This window comes from Melopsittacus undulatus, chromosome 2 (genome assembly GCF_012275295.1).
Source record: "Melopsittacus undulatus isolate bMelUnd1 chromosome 2, bMelUnd1.mat.Z, whole genome shotgun sequence".
Taxonomy (NCBI): domain Eukaryota; kingdom Metazoa; phylum Chordata; class Aves; order Psittaciformes; family Psittaculidae; genus Melopsittacus; species Melopsittacus undulatus.
Window position 1 is genome coordinate 9,805,871 of NC_047528.1, and position 23,257 is coordinate 9,829,127.

General features: G+C 41.6%; 1 protein-coding gene across 2 annotated transcripts in view; it reads left to right on the forward strand.

Moving 5' to 3' along the window:
• The first annotated feature begins 214 nt into the window (after nt 1–214).
• The window catches only part of MTNR1B (melatonin receptor 1B), a 32,654-nt gene continuing 9,611 nt past the window's right edge, over nt 215–23,257 (forward strand). The window contains exons 1-2 of one of the 2 annotated variants that reach the window (XR_004080672.2): nt 215–447; nt 19,293–19,358. Coding sequence is in view for 1 of the 2 variants with exons in the window: in XM_005149701.4 (XP_005149758.2) it covers nt 222–447 (226 nt within the window). In the remaining variant the exon portion in view is untranslated. The remainder of the gene's footprint in view (nt 448–19,292; nt 19,359–23,257) is intronic. The other variant, XM_005149701.4, reaches the window with a different exon arrangement.

A 23,257-nucleotide genomic window follows, 5' to 3' on the forward strand; every position in this document is an offset into this window, starting at 1 on the left:
CCCGTCAACCGACACCGGCCACCGAGGAGGCGGGGCCAAGGCGAAGTCCCCCGCCCCCCGGGCCCTCCCATAACGCCTCCGGGGGGGGGGGGTCCGCGGCGCTAGCCCCGCCCACAGCCCCGCGGGGGAGCGGGAGGGGCAGCGCGCTCGGCGCGGCCGTTAAAAGCGGTCCCACCTCACCGCACGCCCAGTCAGCGGGGCGGCCGCGCCGGGAACCGGCGATGCTGGAGAATGGGTCCCTGAGGAACTGCTGCGACCCGGGCGGGAGGGTCCGCTTCGGCTTGGCGGAGCGGGAGGAGGAGGAGGCGGCGGCGGGGGGAGCCCCGCGGCCAGCCTGGGTGGTGACGGCGCTCTCCAGCGTGCTGATCTTCACCACCGTGGTGGACATCTTGGGCAACCTCCTGGTCATCGTCTCCGTCTTCAAGAACCGCAAACTCCGGAACGCAGGTAAGGAAGGGCCCGAGCCCCGCACCTGAGCGGTAAAGAGCGTCCTGAGCCCCGCTTCAGGAGGCCGGCCCGACCGGAGAGTGTCTTCTGGTGGGTGCGGGGCCTTCCGAGCGCTCAGCGCTCACGGTACTTCCTAGCACGCTGCCCCCCTGCCCTGCCCCAGCTCTGAATGGGGAGTGCAGGTTGCTAACGGCTCTTAACGAGCCACCGGGAGTCTCTATGGAGCTACTGATGAGGGGAAGCTGTGTTAAAGTCCCTGAGACAAAGAGCGCGGTCGGAGGAAGAAAGAAGGAACTTTAAAACTTACTTAAGGTACTTCAGAAGATGCTGTGGTTATGAGGGAAAGCAGCGCAGCCCGCTCTTCATCGGAGTTCACGATAGTCTTTCACAACATTGTCTTTACTCCTCACCGAATATCCTTCAACCGGAAAGCAGCAAATAAAGGGGGTGTTTGTCTTGAACTGTGTCCCAAGTTTTTATTTATGTGCTGTAATGCGGCTCTGTGTTTTTTAGTTGCTAAACTTATTTGCTTTCCCTTCTCATCTTTGCTGGGCTGGTTACACGTGCGTCAAGCTACCAAACTCTGTAGTCAGCACCACCTTCTGGGATCTGCCTCCCGGCCAGTCTGTACTCCGCTTCCCGTCTGTCCCGCCGCATGGAATGCTTTCCCCCCCTCGCCCAGTCCCGCTGATGCCGCTGGCTCTTACCTGATGCACGCAGATCGGCGGGTGCTGCCCGCGTCCCTGCCCTCGGCTGGTGCTGGGTACGGCTGCAGTGTAACGCGCTGTCCTCGAAATAGTGGTGTATGTAAGGTCCTCATAGCGCTAAGTAGTTCCCGAAGCTGCTGCTGCTTCCTGTCCTGAACGCCACTGTTTTACGATGCGCACGCAGGTCGGGGTAACAAACTTTGCGGAGAGATGAGAGTGATCCGAGGCACAACGTCCCCTGAGCTCGGAGCCAGCGGGCTCCGAGTCCTACCGGCACAGCTCCGCACCCGAAGGCAGCGGGCTGCTTCCTCCCCAGAGGGGAGGGGGGAGAACTTGGCTTTCCCGGATGATTCCTGTTCGTTTGTTTGGGGTTGGGGTTGTGTGTGTGTGTGTGTTTCGCTTCCCGAGTGCTTTCGTTTTTCCCGCGCAGTGACTAGCTCCAGCTGTCAACTAGCAGAAGGCACTCATTCATACTTAGGAAGAGATGCGGTTTATAGAGGGATGAGACTCCCTCTCCCTAGTCATTACACACCTTACTGCACGCCAGGGATGCGGGTGGGTCCCAAATCCGTGGGGCTGAGCGATCGCACCGCACGGAGCAGCGCCCAGCTTGAGGGCGGCTGCAAGTGGGATCTGGGGAGAAACGGGTAAGGAATGGTGAGGGGCACAGACCTTTGGCTTGCGCCTGGGCTGCGCATTCCAGGGACCAAGGCGCTACCGAGAGCAGCAGAGCCCTACACGGGTCTGTAAAGCCTTCCTCGGTTCGAGCTGGGGAAGGCGGCACACCAGGGAGCCGGAGACCTCAGCTCCGCCGATCACAGCGGGATGGGGGGGACCTCCGTCTCCCGGGACCCATGTGGGTTACCAGAGGCCCCCGGTAGGGGGAAGGCGGGTTCCTGGAGGGATTCGCTCCTGGGCTTCGGAGGCGAGAGGCAAGGGAAGCGTCTCTCGCTGGAGAGCGCGATCAGCCTGAGGTAACAAATTCCGCCCAGGAGGAAAGGGAGGCTGAGTGGGGCTCTTATCTGAGCCGTTTCCTTGGTTCAAACGGCAGCAGAGGGGAGAGTTTGGACTGGAAGAGTGATGCCTCAAAGTGTATGTTTCAAGATGCCGATCAAAGTGCTCTGTGGCTTCCTAAGGCTGTTGAAATAACACGTGGTCGTCTTGCCCAATTGAAATATCTATTAATTGATCTCCTGCTAGGAACATCCTTAATGTGCTGTCACTGACCCTAGTATCTTTTCATCTTTTATAAGGATCCTGAGGAATAGCAGGGAGTTCCTTCTGACTAATTTTCCTAAACTTAAATACTATTTAATTTGCCAGTTCTTAGTTTTGCATCAGGGAGAGATGGCTCATGGGGGTGAAGCTTGAAAGGATAGTTTGGTAAATGTCCATAGAAGTATTTTTCATAAGAAGGGAGCAGAGTGGAAGAGGAATGCAAACTGACTTGGATGGAGTGAAGGAGGGAATAGGGAGGTGGTGAGGAGCCAAGATAGCATTTGGAAGCCCTTAGCCTCTGATAAGGATAAAGAGGATGAACAGGGAGGCGGACTTATAGGAATTCTTTTCTGAGCAAACCAGAAACAACATGTTTGTACTCACAGGAGGAGTGGATGTGGTAGAAAGTTAAATAGTGAGGAACTATGGCATGAAAGGAGCTTAGACTTGTACTATGAGGTGTCAGAGAGGAACAAGATGAAGCTAGTGGAATGGTTGCGACAAGGTCCAGATGACCAAAGGAAAAAGGAAGAGCTATAGCACCACAAACACTCAGTTCTCCTTGAAGAAGCTAATGAGAGTTTTACTTGGATGAGTTTGGGACTTCAAATATGCCACAGGTGTACGAGGAATAAATTAAGCAGCTCTGCCCACTTCTCTAGTACAAACAGTAATTTTCCCTTAAAGCAAAACAGGGCTTTGCATGTTTCTAGGATTTATCAACACTATTCTGAGCTAAGCTTTACAGAGAAATCTGATAATTGCAAACAATGTAATTATGCATCACTCTCCTTAAAGTTAAAGCACGATCAGAAGTAAATCTATTTTAATGCTGTTATATAATGAGGGGCAGAAGAACAGAGTGAAATAAAATAACCCATTAGCCTTCATGCTGGTAACTATTAAGCTCAGCAGAAGAGAAATGGAGAATTGGTAGGATTAGTGCTTTTAAAGATTGCTCATTCACTCCTCAAACAGTGGGAATTTTGCCAGCCTTCCAATGGAAGGATTGTTTCATAGCATACAGAAGCCTCTTTCCCACGTCTAAATTTGTTTTTGGAGGGGGAGGGGAAGATTTGTGAAGGTTCTTCCAAGTAATGCATAGCCTAATTGGTATGAATCAACATGCTTGTCCTCTTGCACAACTGCACCCAGTCTTTCTGTGAGAGGCTGAGCAATTTTCTGATCTCTAAAAATGATTCAATTTACAGAAATTAATGATTTCATAATTTCTATTCTGGGATGTGAGTAACTTTGTCCAGCACACTATAAAATTAAATAAAAGTTTATATATCTAAATGATAAAATAAATTAGCCTTTCTATTTGAAATGTCAAATGTGATATGAATTTTCAAAAGCAACTATTGATTTTGGGTGTCTTCAAATGAGTATGCCCAGTTGAAGATAGCTTTTAAAGTGCTAAACTTCTGAAGTGCTGAAGTTTACATGTACTCAACAACCACTGCTGGATGATCAGGTATCCTGAAGGTGCATCAAGTCAATCAAAACCACTAGATGCTTTTAAAATTTTTCAGGATACATTTGTATAGCCATAGCTATAAGCATAACATTACGGGCAGGGATAAGAACTAGGTAGGACACATTTCAAAAGATGAGGCATCTCCCACAAGTGAGAGCTAGAGAAAACTATTTGTATTTCATTTGCCTTAAGGCCAGCATAAAATCATGTGAGAGGTGAGAATTAGTCATGTTAACTCAATATAATTTTAAAGACCAGTGAGGACTTGAGATCCTCTAACTTTAGTCAGAAGTCTTAATGTTAACCTTTGTGCACTGCCAAAGAATGCAGAAACTGATCTTTTTAGTGCATTGCACCAACACTTTTCACTCTATCCACTATTTTCCTTTCTATGTATAACAGCTAAAATGGCAGGATAAGAACCTTATTTCCATTGGCAATGTGCTGTTGCAGCACAAAATATATCAAAATTCATGGGTTTGGTTGTTTTCGGTTTTACCTGTAAGAACGTGACTGTGTTTGCTTGTTTGCTTCTATCTAATTTGAGCTTGGCTATAGAGATGGACTATACCTCTCGTATGCACATCTGTACAACACAAAACATTCCTACACATAGAATTGTAACAAAGTATTTGTCTCCTAAATAAACATTTTGGGCAATATAACCAAGTCTAGTAGTCTTTTTCCCTGCTATTTCCCTTCCCATAACCTTTACTCTGCATCTCTGTAATACAGTTAATATGTTTTCTCCATTGCTATACTCTGGTTTCATTTATTCTTCGTCTCCTTGGCCACATCAGTTCTCTCTTTCTCCTTTATTCCTCCCCTATTATTCCTGTCCACTGGGATAGAGGACAGCTCTCCTGGGGTGGAATTCATCTCTTAGAACATTACAGTGGAGATATCTGTTTCTGAGCTTCTTCCCTTGGGCTCCCTTTATAATAAACTGAGAAAAATAAGCATTTTCAGGAAGTAGTTAACTTACTTTTGACATCTATGTTAGGATGACATGATTCAACTCATGAAAGAGTTTATTCCTCTTCACTAAAAACAAGCAGAATCAAGGGGGATTACCTCAACATAGTCACCTATGTTTGGGTTAGAAGAAGTCAACATATGAAGTCAGAATTATGTCATTCTTCTAGTAACATGTCAACTTGCATGTTCATGTGTACATATTTTCCTTCACCCCACAGCCTGTCCTCCAACTCATCCTATTGATCCAAGTAAGACTGAGAGAAAAAGAAAAATCGTTACTGATACAACTGAAATAAATGTTGAATATGCTTCCTGGGTCTAGAAACCATCCAGTGTCATTGTTTTTTAATAACGGTAGTGGTGCTGACAGGAATATATTGTGAGCATGAGATCCCACTGTTATGGTTTCAGCTTTTGTACTCCTGACTTCTTGAGCCCTGGATCTTTGGAGTTCTCAGCCCTGGAACTGTGTGTGTTTGGCATTCATATTCTCTCTCATGTTCAGGATTGAGCCTTGAAGCTGCTTAGTATTAAGAAATGGAACATGGGAACATTACTTCAGCATTCACAGAAGTTCATTGAACTTCACTTAAAATAAAGCTCTCCTATACTTTTGTAATAATAATGTGGTTCAAACATTATTTTATTTGAACTACATACTTCTTTGTTGCTAATGTATAGTGGATATTTTCATTTGTAGACCTATAATTGTCATTTAACTGTCTGGTAAGAACTCTTGTGATATATTAATGAAGAATCAACACATATTTATCTCTCAACCTTTGTTTTTGCTTTTAGTTCCCTGTAATTAACAAGGCTCTTAATTTCCCTGATTGTTTTAGGCCTTTCAGTTAAATCCCAGCTGAATTATCCCAGCTGAATTAATCTGTCTTGGACAAGAGAAAACTGAACTGTTCATAGTAATGCAGGTGAAGTAGCACCAATAACTTCAAGAAAAATAATATTCAATTCTGTTCTGTCCTTTCCTGGATGGACAAAATAGACTTGCTATATGTGGAAGCCACATTTTCCTTTAGTGAGATAGAATCATGTAGATGACTTCTCTTGGTGCAGTCACTTGCTAATGCAGCTCTTCTTTTTCTTGTCTTTTCAGTCCACACAATTATTGTTCCTTCAGTACCTGACCTCACCCCTCATGCTGTTATACACTGTCCACCTTCTGCTCTTTTAGTCCTTAAGGAAAAATTGATCTTGACATTTCCCTATATCAGTGTGGGCTCTCAACTTTGCATTATCCCCAAATTTCATTAGTTCTTTTTGTGTTTTGTGACATAATACTTCTGAACCAGACAGAATTAGTTCAATGTAGGTTATCTCCCTTTGGTCCAAAAATTTTCTGTCATCACCATCCAGACAGTGGTGGCAACAGACCACGTGTGGTACCCTAGCATATGTGCTTCCAAGGCTAGATCAGTTTAGAGCAACCTCCAAAGTACAAAACATCCAAGTCTGGCTTTTATTTAATAAAGATGATCAGATTACTTGGTACAGGCACTTTGTATAAGCTTACATTGAATTTTATTCCATTTGTCTTTACCAGCATCTTTAATTTTTCTTCCCATTTTTTTCTGTGGCCTTGCCTATAATTAAGAAGCCGGAAGATTTCTCAGTACATTCTTCCTTTGCAGCTGATTTGCCACCTTAAATACAACCCAAAGCACATACTCTATGGTAGGCAAATTAATCTTCCAGAGGTGGCAACACTGTTTTAGTTTTGTCATTACTCCCTGACTAATTATTTTTCTGATTTATTGCTAGCACCATTCATGTGAAAAGAAACAGCAGTTGTGCCAGCGCCATAGCAAGAATGAAGGAATGAGTAGTAAAGTGTGAGAGCACCAAAACTGCAGGTGAGTCATGGCAAAACTGTGCATGTGGGAGCCAAGCTCTGTGCCACACAGCCTAAGAGAAATTAGCACATACCTACTGGCAGTGAGGACCACAGAGCCAGAGACCTTTTTACGGGTCCTTGAGATTTATTGCAGATAACATCAATATCTCCCTTGCCAGCTGCTTTGTCCCCAGCATTATTGTCCTTATTAAAAACTGTAGCAAAATCTTTCTTCAGACCAGCATCCATTTTCAGTTGATTTCAGATTACACTTTCCCCAGTAACTCCTCGTTCCTTTTTAACTTTGTTGATGTGGTTAAAGGGCATTTGATTAATTTTAGAAGTCTTTGCAAAGCCAATGAAGTTTAGGGGTTTTCCCAGTTCCCCCTTTATTCAGTTTTGCTTTTTCTAGCAGTGTTCTTTTGTGGACATATCTCTCCTTATTCCTTGTAGCCTCATTTCTTGCCACTGGCATCCTTGCCAAGATAACTTTTTGTCTGGTTAGATCAGGAACTTTGTTGTTTTGAGTTTTTTTTGTCCCACTCTTTGGATGCAAGTTCCAGAGAATTTTTTTTCTCTCTTTAATATGAAGAAATGCCAAGCTTATTCCTCATTTAAGTCCCTAAGCCCCTCAATACAGTTGATTTAACTTTCCTAATTAGCTTCTTTTATTTATCAAAGTGTTCAAAACCTCTTCTAAGTTTTGTCTGGTTTGTTTATTCTTGCATTTAATTTAAACTAAATAGTATCATCTGCTTTCAATACAACCTTATTTTCTATGTCAGTCTCTTCAGGAATGTCTCTGTTCTTTATCAAAACAAAGGCCAGGGTATGCTGACAAATAGAGTCTATATTGAGAAATCTACAGGGTACAAGTCCAGAACGCAACAGCCATCAGTGTGTTTATTATGCTCCTTTGCATGTAAGGAGCCGCAATGTCCCATCATTAAATTGTTTCCATTAGTATTTCCCTGTTAAAACAGAGGTAATATCTTACTGAAGGTTTCTGCATACATCCCTGAACATAACATTGTCTTTAAACAATGTGCCTTTGGCACAGCTACAGGTTGGGCAGAGAAGAGATTGATCGATGAGAAAATTAACATGAGCTGGCTGCAGTGTGCACTCGCAGCCCAGAAAGCAACCGTATCCTGGGCTGCATCAAAAGGAGCATGACCAGCAGGTCGAAGGAGGTGATCCTGCCCCTCTGCTCTTGTGAGACCTCACTTGGAGTACTCTGTGCAGTTCTGGTGTCCTCAGCATAAAAAGGACATGGAACTGTTAGAACAAGTCCAGAGGAGGCCACGAGGATGATCAGGGGACTGGAGCACCTCCTGTATGAAGACAGACTGAGAAAATTGGGGCTGTTCAGCCTGGAGAAGAGAAGGCTGCGTGGAGACCTCATAGCAGCCTTCCAGTATCTGAAGGGGGCCTATAGGGATGCTGGGGAGGGACTGTAGTGATAGGACAGGGGGTAATGGGTTGAAACTTAAACAGCAGGGGTTTAGACTGGATCTAAGGAAGAAATTCTTTACTGTTTGGGTGGTGAGGCACTGGAATGGGTTGCCAAGGGAAGTTGTGAATGCTCCATCCCTGGTGGTGTTCAAGGCCAGGTTGGACAGAGCCTTGGGTGACATGGTTTAGTGTGAGGTGTCCCTGCCCATGGCAGGGGGGTTGGAATGAGATGATCTTGGGGTCCTTTCCAGTCCTAACTATTCTGTGATGCTATGATTCTCTGAAAACTCTTATCCCAAAGTAATTTTGATTTCTACCAGGATATGAGAATATTACAGTATTTTTTAATTAAGATTATACATCTTTCAGCTAATATTTATCTTCTCTAATGATTGGTGCAATCCCATTCTAACAATTATTATTTCCATGAAGTTTGGTTTTAATTTCTCACTGGTTTCAGATCCCCTATTTTGTTGCATAGGTTCCTAGTGTTCTGACTACTGCTACTTTTTATTACTACTCCAGTTGAACTCCTCAGTCATTGAGCTCTTTTTTTCTATATTTGTTGCCACCACCTTCCTGAAGCCAAAATTTCCCCTGGCCTTGGTGTTAAATGAAGAAATTTAATGATTGTTCCACAGACTCTTTTCCCACCTCTCAATTTCAAGTTCTTTTTATTCATTCTGCCAGCTTGGATTTCAAGCTGGTCTCCCATATGCTTAGGTGAAGTCTGTCCATGAAGCATATGAAACCTCTTCTCAGAGAATATCTCCAAATGATCAATACTCCAAGTCTTTCTATATAACTTCCAGAATTATTCAGTCGTGTGCCCGTGACTCATCTCAAACTTCTAATTACACTTTTCTTCTTGGAGAGAAGACAGAATAAGTTCATCACTAATTCTATCCTCTTTGCTGTGTGACTTGGTTCAAACCAAGTAACCAGCCAAGAAAATAAATCTTCAAAGTTACTTATAGAATAATAATGTTAAATTTTGTTAACTTCTCAATAATTCCAAATGTAAAAGAGTAGAGTGAAAAGCCACTATTATTCATTTGCAAATCAGGAAAATTACCAAAGGAAGTATCCTTCAGCAGAAGGAAGTAAACCTTTCAAGCATGTTTGGAAAATGTGAAAATCAGAGACCTAAGAATGTTCTAGATGAGAAGAAATCTAAGAATACCAAAATTTTAAACATTTTGGAAGTAGAAAGTTTGTAAGGAAATTATCAGCCTAATGGGATTTAAAGAAATATTTAGGAGTGCAGAAACATCATAAAGGAAAATAAAATAACTTCTGTATCAATCTGTATCACACGGAATCCTGGGGAGGTAGCTTCTTCAAAAGCAATAAGAAATGGATTTATATGACACTGTATATAAGATAATGGAGAGTGTTAGCAAAGTTAAACTAGAATTACCCATTTTCTCATCATCTAAAGAATCATTGCATGAGACCAAGGAGATGTTCAGCATAATCTGGAGATGGAGAATGCTAAAATGGAGGTCACTTTGTCTCAAACACTAAATAAACTGTGGAAGCCAGGAATTTGGTAAATTTAAAGAACTATTGGCTCTTCCATGAATATTTAGAGTGTTCCCAGTCATAATAGTTAATGCTACCAAAACTGGAGAAAGTATGGAATGTATTAGTGGCAGATGTAAAACAAACTCTAGTAACTAAGGATTAGGGTAAAATGGTAATCTGAAGCCGGTTATTCCACAGCTATAGGGTACCTATAGGGTTCCTCCTTTGAAGCTCTGGCAATACCATATTGAATAATAGCTCTCAATTTTCTTCTATCCTATAAAAGAAGTGATCAGTATATTGACAAGCAAATAGGAAGTATGTCACCAAGATCAACTCCAAGAACCTTTCATTTTAGAATATAATGTTGAGTTGTTAAAGGGACAGCTTACATAGGTTGTGCTTATCTTGAGAGAAAATGAAATTATAAACATTTAGTAGGACTGGAGAAGTATAAAGGTTTCCTTGAACCTGTAATAGAAGAATTCAAGGGTGTATTTACATTGTGTATTTCATTTGGCACAAGTCCTCTCTACCCAAAAGGAAAACCAAAGCATGATGGTAGTGTGATGCTTTGCCTGCAACACCATACCCAGACTCTTCATAGGTCCAAGACTAACACAGTCACACAGCTTCTTTTTTTCCCCAGCTTAGAATATAAGTTTCCTTTCATCTCCCTGAAAAACTGAAGCAAACGTACTCCCTGATACAGGAAATTAGAAGGACCTTTTAGCAGCTGTAGCATGGCAATTCTAACGTTTTTTAGCAGCATTCCCCTTGCTTCCAGTTCTCTCCTGGACTCTGGACTGGCATTTATTTTGCAGGACACACTGACTGCATGAGGCCTAACCTCTCTGCAGGAATGTTCTGTTCTTGAGTGGACCTCTTCTTGAGTTCTATTGATTCAAGGATTCACAATCAGGCAAAGAGCTAAGAGACTGTATCTACTCACAGGACTGCTCATTTTGAAAGATTATTTCTAAAACCTATTTTAGCAGATGTAGATTCACCAGATGGCTTGAACCATTCTATTGAGGATGTTATAGGAGACTACATTCATCTCATTGAATCAGTGATAATCTGTTCTTTGCCTCTAGGAGTAAATTCTACTCCTACTCCAATTCAGATCTATTCTGAGTGCCAGTATCTTCACTTATGCTCCAGATTTTAGCTTCTCAGAAGTTATCCTTTATAAGCACATATTGGTACCTTGATATAGACTGTCAAGTCCATTGCCCTTTTCCCAAGAATATATATGAAAACAGCTGTGTTATCCTGAGCTGATAAAACAAAACCATTTTTTTTCCTCTTGCTGAAAGGAGGAAATGCTCTGGTAGTTCTCATCTACCTGGAAATCAATCCGAGTGGTTGTTCTAGTTTTTAAACTCCCACCTTGATATGGGCAAGAAACAGATTTTCTGCCAGCAAAAGCCAACAGAGATGTATCTGAATTGCTCTGGGTGCAACTTCATTGCCATCCTTAACAACAGTAAGTGCTTTGGAATGTTCTGGTTTATTTTCAGTCTCAATACTGATAAGGATTGAGCTATATCACAGAGCCAGCGTTTTCCTGACATTTCAGCTGCATGTGGGACAGTCATGTATTGACATGACAACAGATAACAACAGCCTAAACACATTCATCAGATGACTAGGAACTTGATTGCTACGATTCTTTTAAAATTACATATTAATTATAGAGGTATTTGATTACACTGTTTAATAAATGCTGCTTAAATTATGATTGAAGATAAAACATAACCCTTCTTACACAGTTACCAATTATTCAGTGTTTTTTTTATGCACTTGGCTCATTTTCAATGGTTAAATACCTCTATGAAGATTATAATATAACATGACACTTCCACAAACATTGTCATCCTTCTGCTGCAGATCAACATGTGTTCATCTGTTGGTTTAGCTTGCCATATTTGCACAAAGAGGGCAATAATTGTAGTCAGAAATTACCACAGAGCCACTAGAGCTAGCAATCTGACTAACAGGAAAAATATCTGCTCAGTACATCAGCCTTGTAAACATAATTATGTTAACTAATTGTAAGCTGGAACTACCATTGAATTGTAAAATATATCACTGAAAAAAGACAGGGATCTATAAATGGCATCATCACAACTCTAAGATTTGCTCAATTCCTGCCTGAAATTCTCAATGTCCTCTGATCCTAAAGCCAGTGCAACTTTTCAAGTGCCTCACTGCATTTCATTTGAGTTCAAATAGGGAAAAGAAACTTATGTCTGATGGCTATCACCTGTGAATATGTGTAACCCAATCAATCTAAGTGGTTTTACTTCCTACTTTTTATTCAAGTAAAAATAATCTGCTTACTGAATATTATTTAAAATATATTTAAATATATTAAATATCTTTTTAAAAAATGTCTGTTCAAGCTAGTCATGCTGTGCAGATCCACCCATGATGAAGTTCATCGGTGTTATACTCTTTAGGACTTTTTAAAGATATCCTTAGAAGTAGACAACTCTATTCAGCTTTTCTACTGAGAAGTAGAATGATGTTATATTAAAACTGCTTTAAGGCAAGCAAAGACACGCAGGTGGCATAGTGACTACACGCCAACTGGGAGCTATCCCATCTCTCCTTTCTGTGAAGTACAGCTTATGGTTCTTAAGACTCCTGGGAATCTATGTTCAAAAGACCATGCACTCAAGCCAACTCATCTAACATCAGGCGTTACTCACTGGAATGTACAGGGTGTAATTTTGGGATTGTTACAGAGGAAGTTTCACAAAGCACCTTAGGTGGAATTTCCATCTTCACTTAGCCAAACCAAATTTTGCAAATGCAAAACAACATGCAACATTAATACACCTTTGTATTTCCTTCCATGTTGTCCTTTAAAATAGATGGTCACTCCTTTTAGCCTCTCACATAAAATTCCTCTGTTTCTTTATTATGTTATTAAGCTACACAGTAGCTGCTACTGCTCTGCTCTGAAGGGAAGCCATTCGTTGCTGAGGGCATTTTTAGCCCTCATTCATTGAAACTGTTGACAGTTCTGAATTCAGGCTTAAGGACTGCATCCTTCACGTATCCAAGAGCTGCCAAGAGTGGTGGGTGTTACCCACCATACTGAATACAGAGATATGCAGGAAGAGTCAGCACACCATTACTTTTGCATAAGCATGGAATGAAAATAACAGATTTTCCAAAATATTCACAAACCAAGGATCTTCTGGGCATCAAGCTGTTCAGAAACATCCCCCACTTTACACCTATGTGCAAAATTGCTGAATTCCATTTTCTACAGAGTTAGAATTCACAAAAAACAGATGTGAATTGCTTTACACAAAGAATGTTTGTATACATTCCAAAGCAGAGATGAACTTTCCTGGAGCTTTCTGTCGTGGTTTAAACCCAACCACATGGTCTCTCTCTCACCCCCCCCCCCCCCCCCCTCCCAGAGGGATGGGGAGGAGAATCAAAAGAACGTAACTCTCACAGGTTGAGATAAGAACAGTCCAGTAACTAAGGTATAACACAAACCACTACTGCTGCCACCGATAATAATAATGGTAAGGGAAAAAGGGAAGACAATACGATACCATCCACCGAAACAAGCCCGACCCAGAAGAGAGCAAGCTGTTCTGGGGAACTCCTAGTTACCTCCCTGGGCATGATGTGTTGTGGTATGGAATACCTCTTTGGCTAGTTTGGGTCAGGTATCCTGTCTCTGCTTTCTCCCAGCCTCCACTCCTCCTTGGCAAAGCATGAGACTCACAAAGTCCTTGGCCAGAGTAAACAATCCTTAGCAACAACTAAAAAACATCAGTGTTATCAGCTCTGTTCCCAGGCTGAAAGTCAAAACACAGCGCTGCACCAGCTGCTAAGAAGGAGAAAGATTGACTCCTACTGCTGAACCCAGGACAATTCCCTACAGGAACCAGCTAGCTATACTATTAAAATGTAGCTACCAGATAAAATTGGTAACTTCACTGGTAGTAAACCAAGTAACTAACTGGTAACTACACTGAATCAGCTAACTACATTATTCAAAGTCTCACCAAAGCTGATCTTGCATTCTCTTCTGAGTAAAATGCTGTGGTCTTTCAGATCATCAGTGCTTCATTCATGAAATATAAATAAAAATCATCCGCAAAGAAGGACTGGGAGGTACGTACCATAAGAGATGCAGCTATGTATTCCTTCTTTTATCCCCACACGCTTCCAGTGCCACTGAGGCCAAATGAACTTATTTGAAGAGTTGAAACACCTTCCACAATATTTCCAGGAATTTCATGTATAATTTATTTTCAATACAGGATCATAAGCCTGTGGGTAGCCTCAGTCTACGAGAATATGTGACAGATTTCCAATTAGTGTCTTATTCCTGGCTATTGCCTTTTGGATTAATTATATCATAACCTAAGCAAAGTTTGACTTAATTAATGGTTGGAAGACAAGCAGTCAAAAACATTGCAGGCTGTTATAAGAAGGTACTACTTCTGATTCATTAATAAGGTAATGAATAGTTGACAGAGTAACTAATCCTGGAAACCATTTTCAAAAACATGGAAGACAGGAAGGTGAGTGGTAGTAATCAGCATGGATTACAGATAGAAAATCACACTGACCCAACATGATAGCCTTCTACAATGACATGATTAGCATGACGGGAGAGCATTGGATGTTGCTCACTTTGACTTTAGTAAAGCTTCTGACACTATCTCCTCTAACATCCACACGACAAAGTAGCAGTTAGATAAGTGGAGAGTGAGGTAGATTGAAAACTGGCTAAATGACTGGGACTTGTGGCCAGTAGTGCAAAGTCCAGTAGGAGGGCAAGCCACCAGTAATGTGCCTCAGAGGTCAACACTGAGACCAATACTGTTTCGCTGCACAGATGATGCAGCAGAGTGTACCCTCAGCAAGTTCACAGAAGATACAAACTGAGTGGCTAATGCATCAGATTGTGTTGCCATTCAGAAGGATGTGGCCAGGCTGAAGAAATGGTCTGATAGGAACCTCATGAAGTTCAACAAAGGGAAGTGTGGGGAGTTGGAACTAGATGATCTTAAAGGTCCTTTCCAACCCTAACTATTCTACGATTCTATGATTCTAAGTCTTGTACCTGGGGAGGAACAACTCCAGGCACCGCTATATGCTGGGGTACATGCAGCTGGGAAACAGCTTGGCAGAAAAAGATTCAGTTCTGGCAGACAAGCAGCTGATCATGAGCTACCAGTGCGACCTTGCAGTGAAGAAAGCTTGCAGCCTTGTCAAAAATGAGCTAATTTGAGATCCTGTAATTATGCCTTTATTTTGATAATCTCAAAACAATATAATCCTCTTTGTCACTCTTATGAAACACCTGGTAGGCTAGGACCATAGAGACCATAGAATATGCTACATGGTCAGCTTCCTGATTAAATATTAAGCAAGAATACCTGGGCTGCTTACGGAGAGCAAACAAGATAGTGAAGTACATGACCCTTGGACGGATCATTCTTGTGTAATATATATAAAAGTGATTTCCATTTGATCCTGATTTAGTAAAACTGACATTGGTTTGACCCAGTTTGCTGGTCTATTTATGCAGTAAAAGAGATGTGACTCGGTACTTCATGCAGATGGAAGTCACCCACAACTCTTTCTGGATCACGGACTACCAGATTGCTCCTTTAGGCTGCAGCTAGTACTTCCACAAGGAGTTATTCTGAATGGCTGGTTGCAGATCACAGTTCTCAAAGATCATCAAAGCAGCATGTGGAAAAGGATTCTGCAACCTGGGTAAGGGCAAGCTGAAGCTAGTGAGTATCTGGATAAGGAGGAAAATTCTGGCCTTGCTAAAGCCAGTTAGTTTCCAACATTGTTTTTGCTAGGATGTGGTGCCTCTTCCCTCTTTTTGTGTAAATATTTGTCTGTAAATATTTGTTGGTCCAGTTTCTGGTTTTGGCTCAGACCATTATGTCCAGTCAATGACTGTTCAGATTCTGCTGCCAGAAGGAATCTGAAGACACAAACATAAATAAAACAGAGCCCCACCTACACTAATCTGCACTGGGACCTTCTCTTCTGACCAAAAAAAAACCCCTCTGTCTTACTGTTAATGGCCACATCTTTTCTCTGCCTACATAGTAGCAGGTACAATCTTAGATACCTTCTGCTGTTTACTAGATCAAGTAAAGCCCTTACCTGTTTTAAAATCAACAGCATCTTCCCCCTATTCCCTAATAAATATCTTGTATACCGATTTCTTATTTGAACAGGTCACCCAGAGAGGCTGTTGAGTCTCCAGGGCTGGAGACAGTCAAAACTTGTCTGTACATGGCCCTGAAAACCTGCTGTAGTTGACCCCTCTTTGAACAGAAGGGTTGGACTGGATGATCTCTAGAGATAAATTGCAACATAAATGCCTTTGATTATACTGGTTACGTCTATGCCTACCACCCTTCATTTGACTGTCTCACCATGATTATGGTCCCAGGCATGAAACATTAATTACACAATTCAGAATCTACTTTCAGTGCTGGACATCACAGGACATCACAATGCTGGACTCACAGGCCCAGGCAGAAAAGAGGTTTTTGTCTAGTCATTTTGCAAAGCTTTTACTGGCTCTCAGAAAATACCTTAATTCGGGAAATGATCATTACACACTGCCTGTAGTGAGATGAAACACAAACCAGCCAATAGTTCACAAGAAAATACACAATTGCTTCCTATAAAAGCATTCTATTTACTTATCTATTTACATGCTGTTTACAAACCTGTGAGTGTCATTATAAGATGAATCATGTCATTGTGCTTTGCATTAAGACCTTGTTTCCAAAAGAAGCAGATGGCACAGACTGACAACAGCTTCTAAAGACATCTCCTTATGCATGTACAGTGATGAGGCCTTCCAAAATCTCAGAAAAAAAAAAGGTAAGGCTTCCTCGCTGAAAGGTTATAATGGCCATTTTCATCAAGTATCATCTGTTTTGTTCCTTAGTGAAAGAGAAAACAAGAGAAGGGAAAAGAACATCATAATGAAGGGACTCCAGAGAATGTTAAAAGCATTGGGAGCTTGTCAACATAAGTGTTCCCCATATTAGATGTTCCCATATACTATATTTGCTGCAGTGCATCAGATCCAATTTTATAGAACTCCAAGACTGTCTTAGGATCTCCTACTATATTTGGGAGTTGAACACAGGAACCCCTAAGAGTACATAGCAGCAATAAAGGGCTTAGATTTGATTTGTTTTTCCATCTGTAACTAGTTTGCGTGTACATGCTTTACATGTACTTGTTTCTGGTTGTGTAGCTGTCACATGCTGAGAGTTCTTCATCCAGAGCCCCACAGAACAGTTGAGTAAACCACTGTGGAAAATATGACCTCTGTATCTGCATTTCCATAAGAGGAGATCTCAACATTTGTACTGCTCAAAATGCTCTGCTCTGTTTAAATGCCTTATTCTGTACAGGGCAAAGCTACAAGATGCATCTTGTCATAGCTAATCAGATCTCTTGGCTAACTGGCGTTGAGTATGTCCCATAGTCTGCAGTTGTCCCAATTTTATTCACTTGATATATCTGCTGGATATTTTTAGTATCTTCTGTAATATCTTGAACCTTACATTTCAAAATAGAACTTTTTTCTGTTCTGTGGTTTGTTGTTTGCTCTTGGGTATTTTGGTTGGTTTTTTTTTTTTAGTTCACTTCTTTGTGGTTTAGGGTTTTTTATTAGTTTTAATTCAACTGATCTCCTGGTGAATATGAAACAAAACCAAACCAAACAAAAAAGCTTAACAAAACAAAACATGGTTTTTGTTTGCATTAATTTATTTTCATCTTTCAATTTCCTGTCCTGCTTTCTAAAAGAAGGCAGCAGATAAGTTATTCAAAGGACCCAAACATTGTTTTGTTGCTCTAAGAGAGAAAAAACCCAACATAATTTCCTTTCACACAAATTCAGGCTAAAGACTGTAGCAAAGATGAAGGTAATAGAAGGTAATAGTGATGGTAATAGAAGATGAGCTAGCTTTTCACACAACATAAATAACTATCTGTCAGGACACAATAAAGTTTTGTCAAGAGATTTTAGCAGTGAACTGTCCTTACTTTGTTTGCTTCCCCACTCCAGTCTTTTATAGCTGATCTGAAACAAGTTTTAGGTTCTTGGGTGTTTTTTTTTAGTTGTTATTGTTGGGGGGTTGTTGTTTGTTTTTTTTAACAAAATAACATCCTACAAAATGCTACATATTTTACCTTTTTTTTCCTATGAAATGTAATATAGTGTTGGGAGATTGAAAAAGAAATATGTTATTGGCAATAATAGGTTGCCTCGCTATTTATAAGATCTGACTAGATTGAACCTGTTCTGTTTTGCAGCTTTTCATATTAGCCCCTTTATCTGCAGTAAATGAATTTTCACGGTTGCAGTTGTCCATGTAGGTTTCCTATTCTTTCTTGGTTGAAGCAATCGACAGCTTTGATTACTTCAAGTGAAGAAAATTAAGCTGATATATACTGACAGATACAGGAAATACAACTTCTTTCATGAATTAGTGAAAAAAAGAGTCTTTTTGTTGTTATTTAATGATTGTGCTCAGCAACTGGAGGTTTGTAGCTGGGCCATCACTGATGCCCATAGTGGTAGGCACTCAGAATATATGTCTTGGCTTCATTCCCTGCACAAAAAGCAATAGGAGTCTTAACAGAGACATTCTCTGACCATGAGGGGCTTTTTGCCATCCTAGGCTACCCTGGTTTTAGTGTGAAGACACTGGCGTAAGGGAACTTCACCCACATGCCTGCTGCAAAACGCAGCTCAGTTGGACATACAGAACAAGGTTATTGTCCCTCAAACATTTTATCGGCAAAACTGGGCTGGCTGTGTAGAGGAGGTGTTGGCAAGCAGAATGTCACATTGTACCACTCAGATTACCATAATGGGGGAGCCCAAGGAGCTGTACTTCTGAATGGTGTCACTGAAGCCAACTGTCCTCATCACAAAAGCAGCTGTATTGGTAGGGACCAAGGATTTAACTAGCCTCATACCCTATCTTTAACTGTAGATGTAAGCAGGCACTCAGGGAAAAAAAGAGAACAGAGCAACCCTGTGTGATATTTCTGCATCCTCATCTTGTGATTCCTTCCAGCTCAGATTATTCCCTGAAATTAGTATGTCTCTTTGGTAACCTTCAACTGATGTCTCTTTCAAGTACTTTTCCAGCCTTTCCTTGAATTACAGGTGAAATTTATTGTATCTGTAAGATCTGTTTACTACATATTGCAGCAACTATCCCCTTTTGTTTGCTTTGAATTTGAATGGATTCACTTAATAGCTCTATCTCTTTCATTGGCTCCACCCCCCACTACCAGAATGACACTATGGTGTCATTTTGGAGCAGTGAGCTGGACAGGCACTATCATTTTCTCCAGTGTGCCTAACAGAGGTTGTATTATCTAATAGAGAAGAGCAAGGTTCATGAGCCTGGAGTGTTCTTCCTACTCTATGTCTTGAGCGAGTCCCTGCACCCATCTATCTCAGTTTCCCACCTATTAAATCGTGAGAAGGATGGTTTTTTTGTTTGTTTTTATTTTGAAACAAACTGATGGAGAGCACTCTACAACAGAAGTGATAACCTGTGTGTTCTGGTTCTAGGGTGAAATGCTTGAACATAACCTAGAAAGAGACAAGCACGCTAACCCCTGAAGAGCAGCAGGGCTGGTGAGTAGGGCACTCTCTTGTGACCATGGGAGACAAAAGATCAAGTCCTTTACCCAAGAAAGGCTCTTCTACCCTGAAAGTGTCCAAATCACTAGGTGGTGGTGAATCCTCTAGAAGAGCCTGTCTCGTCTCTTCTGCTTCCTCTTTTCTCTCTGAAAACACCCAGTACCGGGAAAGTTCCTTTACTCTCAGAACCTATCAGAAGCCTAGAAAAGTATTTAGAACCCCATAAACGTACTATCCGATTAGTGATCAGGCTTTTGCTCTGGAAGAACCAACCACTTGCTTTTGCCTTCCGCCTTACGAGTTGGTGTGATGTATTGTCTCAGTTGTGGCTGGAGCACTAGGTGGCAATAGAGAGTCACCACTGTCCGTACTCGCACCAGAAGTAGCCACAGGAGAGCAGTCGTAGACCAAGGGGTTACAAACCTCAAGCCTTTGCCAAGTTTTTAACAGGACGGCTAAAACTACTTTTTTGCTCCTTCAGGCTAGCATAAAACTCATGGCAGCAAACGCACAGCGAGCACCAAAGCTCCCATATTTAGCCAGAGAAGCCTGAGAGCATACTAAAACCAGAGGCTTTGTTTACAGGGTTATATTCATACCTAGCTGCCAAGCATGATCTCAAAAACATAATAATCATAATAAGCGCATCTTAGGTTCCTCTTTTCAGCAAGACAATGTTGACACCTGTGAGCTATGACTTATAAGCCTAAATTTCAGCTCCAGCAACCAATTCAGCACCCGCTCAGTCTCAGTCTTAGCAGTCTGCAAGCCACTAAGCCACAACCTCAAGCTACTTTTTGCATGTTGAGCTTCTATTTGTGTGAATCCTGCATTCTTTGTGTTGTAGCACAGCTTGAAAAAGGGGCGTACACAGCATATTCCAATAAGCTACCCCACAGTGGGGTGTTTGCTTTGTTTCATCTCAAAACTAACAGGTCCTCTTCTTATTCTCATCTTCTACATAAAAGCATAATGCTTTCATCCAGAAGGTGGATGACTAAGTTTTAACCTATATTTAGCCTGGATTCCAGACTGTTCTGTGAAAACATTGGAATCTAACTTTCACGGTATCTAGGTCTAGATTATTTCTGAACAGAAAGCTCTCCCAAAGCTGCACAATACAAGGATAACTGCAACTGTAGATACTGCCCTTCTGCTCTGCATATAGAACAGTCCTGATGAGTAAAGGATTCCAGGAAGGCTGGGCTTACTTCAAGAAGGAACTCTTGAAGGTGTGGGAGCAGGCTGTTCCCATGAGCTAAAAAACAAGCCAGTGGGGAAGAAAACAGGCCTGGCTGAACAGAGAAATTTGTCTGGAGCACGAAAGAAAAAGGCCCTTTGGAAGAAACAGCAGGCCACTCGGGAGGACTACAAGGATGCCTTTAGGATATGCAGAGAGAAAAGTACAAGGGCCAAGGACCAACTAGAAATTAATCTGGCTACTGCTGTAAAAGACAATAAAAAAAGTTTCTATAAATACATTAGCAACAAAAGGAGGACCAAGAAGAATCACCATCCTTTATTGGATGCAGGGAAAACATAGTAAGAAAGAATAAGGAAAAGGGTGGGGTACTTAATGCCTTCTTTGCCTCAGTCTGTAATAGTAAGACCAGTTGTTGTCCAAGTACCCAGTCCCTGAGTTGGAAGGTAGAATCCAAGGATTCTGGGAGTGGAATGAAGCTTTCATAGTCCAAAGGGAAATGGTCAGTGACTTCCTACATCACTTAAACACAGATAAAACTATGGGACCAGATGGGACAAGGGTGCTGAGGGAGAAGTGCTCACCAAACCACTTTCCATCACTGATCATCAGTCCTGGCTAACCAGGGAGGTCCCAGTTGACTGGAGGTTGGCTAGTGTGATGCCCATCTACAGGAAGGACTGGAAAGAGTATCTGGGGAGCTACAGGCATGTCATTCTGACCTCAGTGCTGGAGAAGGTTATGGAGCAGATAGTCTTGAGTGCCATTACTTGGCCCATACAGGACAATCAGGTGATCAAGTCTAGTCAGCATGGGTTTATGAAAGCCAGGTGCTGCTTGACTAATGCAATCACCTTATACAACAAGGTGACCCACTTAGTGGATGAGGAAAAGGCTGTGGATACTGTTTACCCAGACTTTACTAAAGCCTTTGACACTGTTTCTGACAGCATTCTCCGTGAGAAACTGGCTGCTCATGGCTTAGATATGTGCACTCTTCACTGGGTATAAAACTGGCTGGATGGCTTCACCCATTCACTGTGGTGGTGAATGGAGTTAAATCTAGCTGATGGCTGGTCACAAGTGGTGTTCCCAAAAGCTCAGTACTGGAGCCATTTTCATTTAATATCTTTATCAATGATCTGAAAGAGGGGATCAAGTGCACCCTCACTCAGTAAGTTTGCAGATGACACCAAGTTGGGTGGGAGGGTAGGAAGACTCTGCAGAGAGATCTGGAGACTGAGGAAACCAGATCTGTTTGAGAGAACTGTGGTTGTTTAGACTGGAGAAAAGGAGGCTCAGGGGAGACCCTATCACTATGTACTGCTACCTGAAAGGGCATTGTAGTGAGGTGAGTGCTGGTCTATTCTCCTAAGTATGATGTGATTGGACAAGGGGAAATGCAACAGGGGATCTTTAGATTGGAAGTTAGGAAAATTATCTTCCCTGAAAGGGTGCTCAGGCATTGGAACAGGCTGCCCAGGGAAGTGGAGAAATCACTGTTCCTGGAGGTATTTAAAACATGTGTAGATGTAGTGCTTAGGGGCACAGTTTAGGGATGGGTTTGGCAGTGTTAGGTTAATGGTTGTACTCGATCTTGAAGGTCCTTTCTAACATAAATGATTCTATGATTCTACTCTCAGTGATGATAGAGAATTTTCCTTATACATACCATAGGGTAATTACACTCACCAATATTTAAAGAGTTTCACAGAATATACATTTCCTAGAAAGAAATTACTTAAACATTCAGCAGATTGAAGACCAGCCTTGGCTCATTGTCTGTTATATTTTTTTACTAGAGTATCTAAAATACTGCAGTTGTAGTGAAAACATATTGCCTGTCTCTTTCCATTACATCAGCGTCTGCAGTATATCCTACTAATATCTGAAATCATGAAACATAACTACAAAAAATCATATCACCACTTTCAAATTGTCATATTCAAAGAAAACACAAACCCATCTGGCACTTGTTTGAAGCGTTATGTTAAACCTTCTGTTAGTAACACATTGTTGAACATTATAGTAGATTATCGTGTCTCGGTAAACCAGATTACCCTAGGTCTTGGCTTGTATCACAGGGAATTCAAATGTCAGCGTGTGAAAGACTCAATTCTCTGCTCCACCTGCTGCTGGTGTCTATTTCTGATGGCTTCATTCCTGCTGAAATGAATGGAGTTTCATCTGAAATGAGCTAGCAGGTTTTAGTTTTTCTGATGGATTGTGAGGGGAAAGAGTTGATCCAGGTGATTTTAAAGAATTTTAAAAGTTGCCTATTTAAGCAAAAAATCAAGAAGCACAAGAGCGTAAATACCATAAAAAGTACTTAACAAAGAAGTTAAAACTGAGTCAAAAATTAGTATTGAGGAAGTACAAAGCATCAGCCTTTCCCTAGGAGCAGCTAACATCTTCCCGCATGCCATTTGTGCCATATTCACTGACCTACTCTAGAAAGAGAAACAAGAACCTGACCAGTCCTTAGTTCTCCCTGCCTGCCTGGTGCCAGCAACTTCCATACCAGGCCTAGTGTCAGGATCAAGATTATCTATATTAGAAAGAAGTGATGTCACACCTGAGGGAACATTTTGGATGCAAGTGGCATATCACTCACAGAAATCTGGAATTATGATTGAGACTGTAAACCTTTGTTTTCCTTCTTTTAATAATTTGCAGGAAAGAACTAAAAGAT